This window comes from Topomyia yanbarensis, chromosome 1 (assembly GCF_030247195.1).
Source record: "Topomyia yanbarensis strain Yona2022 chromosome 1, ASM3024719v1, whole genome shotgun sequence".
Classification (NCBI taxonomy): domain Eukaryota; kingdom Metazoa; phylum Arthropoda; class Insecta; order Diptera; family Culicidae; genus Topomyia; species Topomyia yanbarensis.
In genome coordinates this window covers 79,336,345-79,350,769 of record NC_080670.1, presented here as the reverse complement: position 1 = coordinate 79,350,769, position 14,425 = coordinate 79,336,345, and the positions used below count along the sequence as shown (strand labels likewise).

The 14,425-nt window shown below is 36.7% G+C and overlaps 1 protein-coding gene across 6 annotated transcripts in view; it reads left to right on the top strand.

Annotated features, from left to right (window-relative positions):
* The window catches only part of LOC131678003 (beta-galactosidase-1-like protein), a 333,431-nt gene that overhangs the window by 297,677 nt on the left and 21,329 nt on the right, over window positions 1-14,425 (top strand). For 2 of the 6 annotated variants that reach the window (XM_058958111.1, XM_058958110.1), the window contains exons 8-9: window positions 11,534-11,775; window positions 12,157-12,908. The exons of 2 other annotated variants lie outside the window; for them this stretch is intronic. In XM_058958111.1, coding sequence (XP_058814094.1) covers window positions 11,534-11,775; window positions 12,157-12,732 — 818 coding nt within the window. In that variant the 3' untranslated portion in view covers window positions 12,733-12,908. Of the gene's footprint in view, window positions 1-11,533; window positions 11,776-12,156; window positions 12,909-13,754; window positions 14,018-14,425 lie in introns of those variants that run through there. 2 more of the 6 variants (XM_058958113.1, XM_058958117.1) reach the window with 2 other exon arrangements.

Genomic DNA, 14,425 nt, shown 5'->3' with positions numbered 1-14,425 from the left:
GAAGTATGCTCAAAATCAGCGGGAAGCGCTGGGAGCAGTTTGGGCAGTTGAACATTTTTCGTTCTTCTTGCTCGGTAGACACTTCACTCTTCGGACCGATGCACAAGGAGTGCATTTCATTCTGAATAGATGCAGTGAGAATTCAAAGAGAGCATTGACCAGAGCAGATGGATGGGCTCTTAGGCTCAGCCCATATAGTTATGACGCAGAGCACGTGCGCGGGCGTGATAATATTGCGGATTCATCGTCCCCTCTCTACGCGGGAGAGGATGATCCATTTGATGAACAACAAAGCCCATGGGAAATAGCAACCCTCGAAGCAAACACTGTTGGTTTTCTAACAGAGCAGGAAATACGGGATGCAACTACTGAAGATCAGGAGCTCCAGAAAGTTACCGACGCTTTGGAAACGGGCGAATGGACGAAAGAACTTAGAAGCAAGGCTGGAAGAAGTCATTTCAAATGACATTTTAATGCGAAAGTTCGGGAAAAAACCAACGCGACCGCCACGCTGCAACTGTACCTAAAGCTGTTATGCATGTAAATGGACGAGAGAAAAGCAAAAACGTTCGTGCTGCTGAGCGTGCCTGTTACATGTTCGTGAAAGTTCGGTTATTCGGCTTGCTGCCGTAGTTGGGTTTCGTTCACTAGCTGTTGCGAATGTATGTGAATGGCCCGTGTGTTTAACTTTCATCATCTGTTCCGTTGGAACTGTTGCAAATAAATTTCATAGCAGCGGTTCAAAATGAATGTAGTGAACGACATTCGTGGCTTATATTTGCAAGATTGGAATGTGCGGCAGTCCTTTTTTCGCTTGCTATAGGAAAGGACTGCAAGCAAAATATTAGAGGTCACATAGTATCGTTGAAGGGAAAGTTGTTGGCCATTGAAAATCTATAGTTTTGCAAATTTACAATGCGCAGAGGGGGGGGGGGGGGGGGGTCCGCTGATGCCTCAAAATGGAAATGTTTTCAACTTTTCTGTCATGAGGAGGAAAAAGTTGTCCATTGAAAATCAATAGTTTTCTACATTTACAATGCGCAGGGGGTCCGCCGATGTGTCAGAATGGAATTATTTCCACGTTTTTGTAATGAGTTTTATATTCTAGTTGCAGTTGAAAATCGAAACAGTGAACTGGCGTCTTTCGATTTTTCTCCTGTTTAGCTCTTGCCCAACTGAAGCGCATCTGGTATAGATGACGGGCAAGTTGATTCTCTAACATGTACACAAAAAAACAAAAGGCGCAAGTTCGAAGTTCGATTTTGAACTGCAACCAGAATATTGAAGGGGAAATTGTTGGCCGTTGAAAATCAATAGTTTTGTACATTTACAATGCGCAGGGGGGTCCGCCGATGCGTCAATATGGAAATGTTTTCAAGTTTTCAGTAATGAGTTTTATATTGAAGGAGAAGTTGTTGGCTGTTGAAAATCAATAGTTTTGTACATTTACAATGCGCAGGAGGGTCCGCCGATGCGTCAAAATGGAAATGTTTTCAACCTTTTAGTAATGAGTTTTATATTGAAGGGGAATTCGTTGGCAGTTGAAAATCAATAGTTTTGTACATTTAAAATGCGCAGGGGGTCCGCCGATGCGTCAAAATGGAAATGTTTTCAACCTTTTAGTAATGAGTTTTATATTGAAGAGGAATTCGTTGGCTGTTGAAAATCAATAGTTTTGTACATTTAAAATGCGCAGGGGGTCCACCGATGCGTCAAAATGGAAATGTTTTAAAGTTTTCAGTAATGAGTTTTATATTGAAGGGGAAATTGTTAACCTGGAACCAAAAGTTTTGACATTTCCAATGCGCAGGGGGGTCCGCCGATGCGTCAAAATGGAAATATTTTCAACTTTTTGGTAATGAGTTTTATATTGAAGGGGAATTCGTTGGATGTTGAAAATCAATAGTTTTGTACATTTACAATGCGCAGGGGGTGCGCCGATGAGCCAAAATGTTTTTTTTCAACTTGTTGGTAATGAGTTTTATAATGAAAAAGTTGTTGGCCATTCGAAATCAAGAGTTTTAAACAATTACAATACACAAGGGGTCCGCCGATGCGACAAAATTGATTTTTTTTCAACCTTTTGGTAATAAGTTTTATATTGAAGAAGAAGTTGTTGGCCGTTGAAAATCAATAGTTTTGTACATTTACAATGCGCAGGGGGGTCCGCCGATGCGTCAAAATGGAAATGTTTTCAAACTTTTAGTAATGAGTTTTATATTGAAGGGGAATTCGTTAGCTGTTGAAAATCAATAGTTTTATACATTTAAAATGCGCAGGGGGGTCCGCCGATGCGTCAAAATGGAAATGTTTTCAAGTTTTCAGTAATGAGTTTTATATTGAAGGGGAAATTGTTAACCGTTGAAAATCAAAAGTTTTGACATTTACAATGCGCAGGGGGGTCCGCCGATGCGTCAAAATGAAAATGTTTTCAAGTTTACAGTAATGAATTTTATATTGAAGGGGAAATTGTTAACCGTTTAAAATCAAAAGTTTTGACATTTACAATGCGCAGGGGGGTCCGCTGATGCGTCAAAATGGAAATGTTTTCAACTTTTTGGTAATGAGTTTAGGATTGAAGGGAAAATTGTTGGCCGTTGAAAATCAATAGTTTTGTACATTTCCAATGTGGGTCCGCCGATGCGTGAAAATGGAAATGTTTTCAGCTTTTTGGTAATGAGTTTTATATTGAAGGAGAAATTATTGGTCGTTGAAAATCAATAGTTTTGTACATTTACAATGCGCAGGGGGGTCCGCCGATGCATAAAAATGGAAATGCTTTCAACTTTTTAGTAATGAGTTTTATATTGAAGGAGAAATTGTTGACCGTTGAAAATCAATAGTTTTGACATTTACAATGCGCAGGGGGGTCAGCCGATGCGTGGAAATGGAAATGTTTTCCAATTTTTAGTTATAAGTTTTATATTGAAGGGGAATTCGTTGGCCGTTGAAAACGAATAGAAGTTGTTGACCGTTAAAAATCAATAGTTTTGGACTTTTACAATGCGCACGGGCAACCGCCAATGTGACATAAAGGAATCTTTTTTATGCAATAGTAGCATAATCCGGTTATAGAATGATGGTATTGCAAGACAAAATTTTCGTCATTCTTCTCCTTTAATCAGAAAAATATATTGTTTCATTAATAATTTTCTGCCAATACACAAGAAACAATTAAACGAACAAAAATCATCTTTTTCATAATCCACCATTACATTTTGGCATATTTTCATAGTGGAAATCTCAAAAGGAAATGTTTTCGATCATTTTTACCGCTACCTTGCAGTATTTTAGTCACATAATAGCGAAAACTCAGTTTGTTTACATTAGCGATTTAGGCCAGTGTTGCCACAATTAAATCTGTACCGAGATTTGAAAAATCTTTTCTATCTGTACTCTTCTATCGAAAAAAGGACCGGATTCTGTACTCAAACAATAACGAGGTTGTTAAAATTTTCCATTCGGGGAAATCAAACCAGACATTCTGACTCAGTTGTTTTATTTGAGCTGGAATTCCGCAAGAACCCAGTAAACTAAAAGGCGGTGCCGTAACTTGCCGTTCACTATAAAAGTAGTGTGGAAAACCAGTTAGAATTCCGGATGAGTTTGACTGAGTAATGTCAGCATTAGCTCCAGCTCAAATTCTCACTGCCACTTTGTTTGCCAACCAAAGGTGGCCAACAGAGTGGCGGCGAGAAGCTGAGATGGGGTTGGAAATATCAATAAGATGCGAGAAACCGGCTTGCAGGAATCCAAATGGAGTACGTCAGAGTAAACGTATGCGCTCCGAGAAGATTCACTCAGCTTTTATTAGACATCATCCCTTTGATTTGCTGGAAGCATGTTTTTCGCATATTGCATTATAATGTCAGCTTCAGTTCAAGCTCAATCAGTACCAGCTCCACTTCAGATTCTTGCCATCACTGCTGCCTAACTCAACTGTTTACTGGGATGCATCGCAGGGTTAAATTATTTTACCTTGCTGTCATGTAAAAAATCTGTACCAATCTGTATTTTTTTAAAAAAATGTGTAATCTGTACCCTAGGGATACCGTAAAGAATCCGTGCCAAAAATGCTTCAGAAATCTGTACCTTTCTAGATAAATCTGTACTTGAGGCATCACTGATTTAGGCCCTCATGAAAGATCTATGTCGAAGTGAGAATTGTGTATCAAAAGAAAAATGAAAAAAAGAAAAAAAAAAGAAATTGATAGCAGTTTTATGGGCTCTAGCAGATAAACCAAGTTGATTTCGAGTAAATCCTTTCTTGAGCATAATTTTGTTATCTTAGAGATCCGAAAAGAGTTAAGTGGCTGTATCTAGGGACAAAACAAGAATAATTTAGTTGATTAAAAAGAAAAAAAATATATTTCTCGATTTTGTCAATGTCCCCTTTATCAGCCTAAAATTCATCGATGGGCTGATAAAAACGGGTCTTCACTGTATTATCATTATAAATCACAAAATGGTGTAAACTCGTCAACCGTTATACCGAAATGAAAAAAAAAACTGGAGAAAGTAGCTACTACTTTGAAAACGTATTGCAATTGAAACATGTCATGTTTCGTTGAACAAATTACATTACTGTAATTAAAATTAATCGATGAAAGTCATATTGAGGAAATTGTTCGAAAAAATACATCACAGATCGTACAATAAGCATAATATATTTTACGATGCAGGGAAAAACATATTTCTGCCAAACCTTCTGCAAATAAATTTTTCATCCGTTTTCTTCGCGTAATTGCAATTTGCAAGTCAGTAATCAGTGTAGGTGGCAAAGCTTGTTGTTGCGCATAATTTAACTATTATTACTTAACTATTGATTTTGAATGGCCAATAACTTCTCCTTCAATATAAAATTCATTACTAAAAAGTTGAAAACATTTCCATTTTCAAGCATCGGCGGACCCCCCTGCGCATTGTAAATGTACAAAACTATTGATTTTCAACGGCCAACAATTTCTCCTTCAATATAAAACTCATTGCCATAAAGCTGAAAACATTTCCATCTTCGCGCATCGGCGCATCCACCTGCGCATTGGAAATGTGAAAAAACTATTGATTTTCAACGGCCAACAATTTCCCCTTCAATATTAAACTCATTACTGAAAACTTGAAAAAAAAAACATTTCCATTATGACGCATCGGCGGACTCCCCTGCGCATTGTAAATGTACAAAACTATTGATTTTCAATAGCCAACGAATTCCCCTTCAATATAAAACTCATTACTAAAAGTTGAAAACATTTCCATTTTGACGCATCGGTGGACCCCCCCCCTCTGCGCATTGTAAATGTCAAAACTATTAATTTTCAACTGCCAACAACTTCTTCAATATAAAACTCATTACTGAAAACTTGAAAACATTTCCATATTGACGCATCGGCGGACCCCCCTGCGCATTGTAAATGTACAAAACTATTGATTTTCAGCGTCCAACAATTTCTCCTTCAATATACTGCCGTTATAAGCATATTTGTCCCATGTTCTACGGGATTCCCTATGTACATGGGACAATTATGCTTAGAGCGGCGGTATAACTCATTGCCAAAAAGCTGAAAACATTTCCATCTTCACGAATCGGCGGACCCCCCTGCGCATTGGAAATGTGCAAAAACTATTGATTTTCAACGGCCAACAATTTCCTCTTCAATCTAAAACTCATTACCAAAAAGTTGAAAACATTTCCATTTTGACGCATCGTCGGACCCCCTGCGCATTGTAAATGTCAAAACTTTTGATTTTCAACGGTCAACAATTTCCCCTTCAATATAAAACTCATTACTGAAAACTTGAAAACATTTCCATATCGAACTTCGACCTTGCGCCTTTTGTTTTTTTGTGTACATGTTAGAGAATCAACTTGCCCGTTATCTATACCAGATGCGCTTCAGTTGGGCAAGAGCTAAACAGGAGAAAAATCGAAAGGCGCCAGTTCACTGTTTCGATTTTCAACTGCAACCAGAATATAAAACTCATTACAAAAAGGTGGAAATAATGTTGAGGCATCAGCGGACCCCCCCCCCCTCTGCGCATTGTAAATATACAAAACTATAGATTTTCAATGGCCAACAACTTTCCCTTCAACGATATTATGTGACCTCTAATATTTTGCTTGCAGTCCTTTCCTATAGCAAGCGAAAAAAGGACTGCCGCACATTCCAATCTTGCAAATATAAGCCACGAATGTCGTTCACTACATTCATTTTAAACCGCTGCTATGAAATTTATTTGCAACAGTTCCAACGGAACAGATGATGAAAGTTAAACACACGGACCATTCACATACATTCGCAACAGCTAGTGAACGAAACTCAACTACGGCAGCAAGCCGAATAACCGAACTTTCACGAACATGTAACAGGCACGCTCAGCAGCACGAATGTTTTTGCTTTTCTCTCGTCCGTTTACATGCATAACAGCTTTAGGTACAGTTGCAGCGTGGCGGTCGCGTTGGTTTTTTCCCGAACTTTCGCATTAAAATGAAATTCGAAATGACTTCTTCCAGCCTTTGTGGCGGGAAACAAAACTGCTGTGTGGCGGCATTCACGCACACCAAAGAGATTACATTCATGAACGACATTCATACGTACACCAACCATGAAATTCGTGTATGACTTTCCTGCTCGGGCAGCAGCGTGAAAGTTTGTAAGCTTATGACGTTCATAAAAAAATGTCACGTTTCCAGCCCTGCTTAGGAGATTTCAATCCGTAGAAAACAATCTTGGCACTCGAGACGGAATCCTGGTGAAGAACGGGTGTGCGGTCATTCCAACAAAACTTCGAGAAAAGGCCCTCCGACTGGCACATGATGGCCATCCATTGACCGCCAAGCTGAAAAGCATTCTACGACAACGCACAGAGGAGTAATTGGGGTCGAATCCTGGCCAAAATTATTTGCTGCTGCAATTGTTGTTATTATGCCTTAATATGAACTAAAAATAGACAATTACTAGTTTTTGGAACAATTTGGCATCTACCCACCTACTAGTGCAGAGGCCAATTTTCTATATCCTTTCAAATACTAGTAATTTCTAGGTGATCTTTGTGAATACATTTATTTTTCCAGTTGCATAAACATTTGATCAGTGGGAAAGAGAGAAGAAAAGGGACGCCTGTGCATATTTTCATAGAGATACATGTTGGCAAACATAATATTTGGCCCTACAGCATTTCGGTGTACCTCAAATTAGTTAAAATTTCAATATTTTCAAATCGCTTGGGATTGGTGGATCGGACAAGATCGGAAGAGTTCGAATATTTTTTGTATTGCTGAAATCTTGTATTGTAATACTGCTTCCGCAACTTTGCCGGATCTAGCCGTATAATGCAACTTTTTTATAATTCAAATTTGGAATAAAATGTTAAAACAAGGTATTTTTTAAAGTTGGTGCAATACACAGCAAGTTTACTTTTTTAGTTAGTTTTAAGCTGAAGTTAAACAAACGGTTGTGTTGAACTACGTTTGTAATAATATTGTCTTATTTAATACAGTCATCATCACTAGAAAGCGATTTTGCTGAATATATAACGAAAACGATTAAAATATCCCTTAAAATATCACCATTGGGCATACATGCAAAAATTCTTTAACAATTTTTGATATACTCCTAATTTTGCCACGTTATACAGTAGGTTCTTAGGTATTTAAAACAAATATAACGAAACAAAAAAATCGAAAAAAAAGGATTGCGACTGACGCAGAAAAGTGGGTCAAGTCATGCCAAGTTTGTGCCACAAATGGTAGACCGGAAACGCCCACCCCAATGCGTCGGATATTCGCATCGCACGTAGTATGGGAGACGGTCGCACTGGACTTTAACGGTCCTTATATTAGATTCGGAAACATTTCGATATTGGTCATCATCGACTATCGTTCACGGTATTTGATCGTACGTCCAGTCAAATCAACGAGCTTTGAGAATACAAGAAAAGTACTAGAGGAGATTTTCGAGAAGGAAGGATTTCCACGATGTATCCGGTGTGATAATGGACCACCGTTCAATGACACCGAATACAAGCAATATTGCTCAGATAGAGGCATTCAGACTGTTTTCTCCACACCACTGTTCCCACAGCAAAACGGGTTAGTTGAGAACAGCATGAAAGTCATTAACAAAGCGATGGCAACAGCTGTATCGAACGATAGTCCTTATCAAGAGGAATTGAAAGCCGCTGTTAATGCGCACAATTCCGCAGCACATACGATCATAGGAGTTCCCCCGGAAGAGGTGATGGTTGGTTGCAAGGTAAAGCGCCGACTTCCGCTTTTACGTCACACGAATGCGTTCCATGACGACAAATTGTTGGAAGCAAAGGACCGGGAAGCAAAACTAAAATCCAAGAATCGTGAAGATGCTCGCAGGGGCGCAAAGAATTCTAGCATAAAGCCTGGTGACACCGTCATAGTGGAGCGCCATGCTAGGTCAAAAGGGCAAAGCAGATTTGACCCATTACGTTACACGTTACAATAAATACATAAGAATTGAAAATTGTTGTGTTCTTGGTAAACTGGTAAGATGGTAACATTTTTTTGCCATTTTTTGTCCAATGGAGAAGGGAGATGTGAGGTATAAGTAGGTCACTCTATGGATAGAGATGTGAGTCGGTAAAATCCCATGGTTACGAACGACCGCCGGACACAGCAAGCCATGCCACGAGAATAGCCCAAACCGGCACTCGTCCTCTTTCGCATTCCATCTCCCGCGGTGAACGGACGCTTCTAATCCTCAGTCAAGCAGACAGAGCGATCTCGTCGACAGGCATTTAGATTTCCACACTTATGTAAATGGGGCATTCCACGCAAAAATTGCCACAAATTTTTTTTTTGCCCAGATCAATTTTTTATCGGTTTAGTAGTCAAAAATATTCGACACGTATTTTTTTATTTCAACATAGTAGGCGAGACTTTCGAGATTTTTTGTGTTGAATTTCACCATTTGAAAAAAACCTACTTTTTTCAATCGCTCGTACTGTCAAAAGTAAAAATGATACCAAAAACTGCCCAAGACATGAAATGTGCGCCTTTTTCACAGCTTTCAGATGAAGTATATTAATACTTACTCAACGTATTGGTTTCATGGAAAATTTTGAAAAGTTTAAAACAAATCGATTTTTTTCAAACTTGGACATGATTTTTTTTCTTTTTTTTATTGTATGAAATAGGAAAATCATTTTTCTTGTTGCTATAAAAAATTGGGAGTGGGCAATTAAATACTTACAGAGATATAAATGTTTCAATCGCGCCTTGCGCGCGAAAAACATACCGCCACGCGCTTCGCTCGTTCTGAGACTTGGGTGTATGAAGTTTTACACACCAGCACGTTGTGTAAAACACACTTGCAATTAACTTTACTATTTATTGCATTTAGATGTATGTTTAATTTTAGATTTATATTGTCTTAATCGTTCAAAAGTGTCGCCGGAAGAAAAGATCTTCAGTTTTAATTTGAAGTCCACGTTCATCTCAACATAGTGAAAAGATTGTGGTCCAGGTATGGTTTGGCATTTTTCGAAACAATTCTGTGGATTTTTCTCTGCTCTTGCATTAGAATAAATTGGTTCGATTGGCACGTTTCCTATGTTATTCTGAGATTTGAACTTGAAACATTGCGTGACAAAGAAGCGTTCCTTGTCACATCGTACGACTCAGTTGCGGTCGACATTTGATCATCATTGATCATTTGTAAACTGGCTCGACAAATAATGGCTTCGTCGCAAGCACCTTTTCCATGGGCTGTTGTGCGAAAATGTCACTTGTGGTGAAAAAAAATTAGTACAACGTTTCACATTTCTAAAATGTAGACGAACACCATCAGAAAAATAAATGCATGGAATGGAATTAAGAGTACGACGTAGAAACGATAGGTAACTAAACTGAAAACAAGATATAAAAAGCGCCAGAAACTTAAAAAGCATTCGTTCAACATTTTTGCAGAACTGCAAGAATCTCTCTTCAGCAATCATTTATCGCCTCAATACAAATATCATATTTTAATCATTTTAAAAATTATCTCATGCAACGATATTCCCAATCGTTTTATATTCTAAAATCAACTACAAAATTGAGTATAAAACAATAATAATCTAAAACAAACATAACGCATTAGCTGTGTATGTTTTACTTTAGGGGGGCGTCTGATGTAAAGTGTTTAAACCGAAAGTGATTTTGGTTTACGATTTTGAAGGTAAGGCAACAATGGACCTTTTTTGTAATGTTAAGGTTTATTTATACATTCATTATGTACGAGAAAAAATTGCAGTCACACAGAACCACACAAGCGTTCCAAGAGTAGACGTCCAGCCATTTCCACGTCGAGGAGCGCCACGGCGAATATGATAACTCTTGATAAAATTGACTGAAACAGGAAATTCAATAAGATTTTTAAATTTGGACTATTATTTACTCGATGAACAAAATTTTTTTTAAAATGATTTGAATTTTGAAATATGGAATAGCCTCATTAAATCCGAAAAATCTGATATTTTTATGTAAAATTCACTCACTTTTCTTAAAAATAATGAGAGAATTTTTTATTCAGTTTTCCGTGGTTCATCGACTGGCTACACATATTATGCATCCTCATAAAAAATCAAGTCAGTCCGTTGAATAATTATTATTGTTTATTTTTATTTATTTCTAATAAATAATGAAGTTAATTGAAAGCGTGTTTTACACAACGCGGTAGTGTGTAAAATCTCATACAGTCAAACCTGAGTACGAGCGAAGCGTGCGGAGGTATGTTTTTCGCGCGCAAGGCGCGATTGAAACATTCATATCTCCGTAAGTATTTAATTGCCCACTCCCAAATTTTTATGGCAACAACAAAAATGATTTTCCCATTTCATATAATAAAAAAAAGAAAAAAAAATCATGTCCAAGTTTGAAAAAAATCGATATGTTTTAAACTTTTCAATATTTTCCATGAAACCAATACGTTGAGTAAGTATTAATATACTTCATCCGAAAGCTATGAAAAAGGCGCACATTTCATGTTTTGGCAACTTGTGGGTACCTTTTTTACTTTTGACAGTACGAGCGATTGAAAAAAGTAGGTTTTTTTCAAATGGTGAAATTCAACACAAAAAATCTCGAAAGTCTCGCCTACTATGTTGAAATAAAAAAATACGTGTCGAATATTTTTGACTACTAAACCAAGAAAAAAATTGATCTGGGCAAAAAAAAATTTTGTGGCAAATTTTGCGTGGAATGCCCCAAATACAAATTAAAAATAGTCGTGGCAACACTGTTTTTATCATGGGATAGTGGTGGTTGTTAAACATGCTCATATCATTTTGGTCCAGAACATTCGACTCCAGGTTTAAACCCAAAAGCGGTTTCCAACGTATCGGATACTAGCCGTTGAAATGCTTCAATTTATATTTATTTCTAGTTTTCCTGATAATAAGGATTTTAATCTACCTGAGTACCCAGTTTCTGTCTTATGTGTTTTTGGCTGGAATTGCTCTTTAAGAATATACATGTTTGGTTCGTTAGTAAGCATATCATTACCCTTGATCAATTTTACAGCTTGTAAAATGTCAATAGATTCCATCATACTGATACCCGTCGATACTGTACTGAACAGGAACGTTTTGCAAGCGATAGCATCCCCAGAAGTATTCAACATCAATCCACTTTCGTTTGAAGCACTAAATCAATACTCTGGACTAGTACTTTATGAAGCATTGATCCCACAAAACATAAAAACTGATCCTCTGAAACTGACGGTTGAGAAAGCATGTGATAAAGCTTACATTTTTGTGGATTCTGTAAGTATATATTCATAAATTTTGTCTTACGAAATTTTACTTGTCTCGCACCGGACCTAACAGGATTTTCATGACCCGCCATGATTAAGTGTGACGTAATCAATTACTATTCTTTACTCACGATTATACAACGAATATATATATATATATATATATATATATATATATATATATATATATATATATATATATATATATATATATATATATATATATATATATATATATATATATATATATATATATATATATATATATATATATATATATATATATATATATATATATATATATATATATATATATATATATATATATATATATATATATATATATATATATATATATATATATATATATATATATATTGGCTTATTCCAGATATTCGTAGGCACTTTATCCAGACAAAATGCTATAAACACACTACCAATAAGCCTAGGATTGGGAATACAACTTCAAATCATCGTTGAAAATGAAGGTCGCATCAATTTTGGTATACCCAACGATTTTAAGGGTTTGCTGGGCGCTGTTTTCATAAACACACAAATGATTCAAAACTGGACCATGACTGGAATACCATTAGATAATATCGAAAAAATTAGCGATTTTATAAGACAAAGAGTACAAGAAGATAAACAGCATCCCTCCAAAAAAGCATTTTTTTTAGAAGGTCTACCTATGCAACGTGGTCCAACATTATATTTTGGCACATTTGAAATAAATAAAACAGATATTTGCGATACATACCTAAACCCTACTGGTTGGGGTAAAGGCGTTGTGTTTATCAACGGATTCAATCTGGGGCGTTATTGGCCGATTGTAGGACCTCAAGTTACTTTGTATGTACCACGACATATACTTAGGAAGAATATGAACGAAATTGTTTTAATAGAATTTCAGATTGCGAAAACACCAAGCTTGAGTATTGAATTTGTCAGTTCTCCAAAGTTTAATTAGAAATTAAAAAGATCAGTGCTTGAAAGGCAAAGCTTAACTTATCGATTCAGAAAAGATTTTTGGCTGATGTAATTATGTTATTTATATAGATAGGATCTTGTTCGCAACTGACATGCCGAGTACGTGTATAATATCAATGATATAAAATAAAAAGGCTCTACGGCCCACGAATTCCACTATTGCCGAATTGCTTCATTTAGTACATATCACGTAATAAAATAAGGATGTATGTAAGTAAAGTAAAACACAAAAATTAAAGGGTTGTGTACAGGACACGACCTAGATGACATTGAAAATGCAGCTTTCTTAAGGTTCAACATAGAACGCCTCAATAAGCGGCCATCTTAGAAAAAGAAAAAAAGCAGCTTTTTCCCAAACCGTTGGTAAAATCTTCGTGGGAATGTATCAATATACTCGGGGTGTTGGTAAAGTATTACTGATTCATTTTCATGACGGTTTTTACAACGGTGTGAGAAAAAAGTGCCTTTTCGTTTTCCAAGATGGCCGCTTTTCCAAGCTTTCTCACTTGAACCTTAAAAGCGTGCCTATCTTCAGTAAAACCAGGCTACGGCACATGCTAGCTTACTCCCCGACTCCATATGTTACAATTTGTTATACACCCACCTCTAAACATAATTTATTATTTGCCCTCCGACAATAGCAAAATTATAAAACTTAGTACAACATCATGGTATCTGCTATACTTTTAAACTAATCGATTATTTCAATTAATCAATTATCTCTTGCCAGTCATTGATTACAATTAACAACTATGTGTAAAATAATCGATCCACTCAGCGCTCTACGGAGGGTAAACCCACACTCTCTAAAGGAAATATTTGACTTTGCAACAAAATATGAAATATTATTTTCCAATTCAATTTTAAATATTTCAATTATACACTAATCAAAATCTCGACAAACATGTCAAATGGTCCTAACTGCAAATGAGAGCCTCTCTTTATTTACTTTCTCTTTCGATTATTACGGCGCCATAATAAAACTTTTCAATATTGTTTCAGGATACATCGAAAAACTATGATTTCAGTACGATTTGTACATACATACAATGGATCGACAGCCACGATCTTGAGATACTATGTGATACTGAAACATCGCTTGAAACCAGCGGCGGATCATGGAGAAAGATTCGAGGGGTCCGCGTCCTGCCGAAAATTTTCAACTTGTTAAGAAATTTTAAACTAGTTTTAATTTTAAAGTAGCAACCCCTCACTGCATACTCCCTCCGGGCCGGTATGATTGACGATTTTTAGAGTAATGGCATAACCTTTCTATATGAGAAAGGCAAAAATGTACCAAAGTCCAAACAAGTCAATTTTTGTCAAACATTTTTTTTTCGAGTTTACATCAAATCTCAATGTTTCATGCATTTTAAAGTCATTTGGCATCAAAAATACAAATTTGATTTTGAAAATTTTTCATTTCAGTTTATATGGGAATTTGCTGTGTGATTGCACTCTTCAACTCGTAATTCCGGAACCGGAAGTCCAATCAATAAAAAATTCAATAGCAGCTGATGGGAAGGTTGTACTTCTCATTTGAGACTAACTTTGTGCAAATCGGTCCAGTCATCTCTGAGAAACAGAGGTCACATTTTTTCCACATACACACATACATTTTCCGATCTCGACGAACTAAGTCGATTGGCATATGACACTCGGCCCTCCGGGTC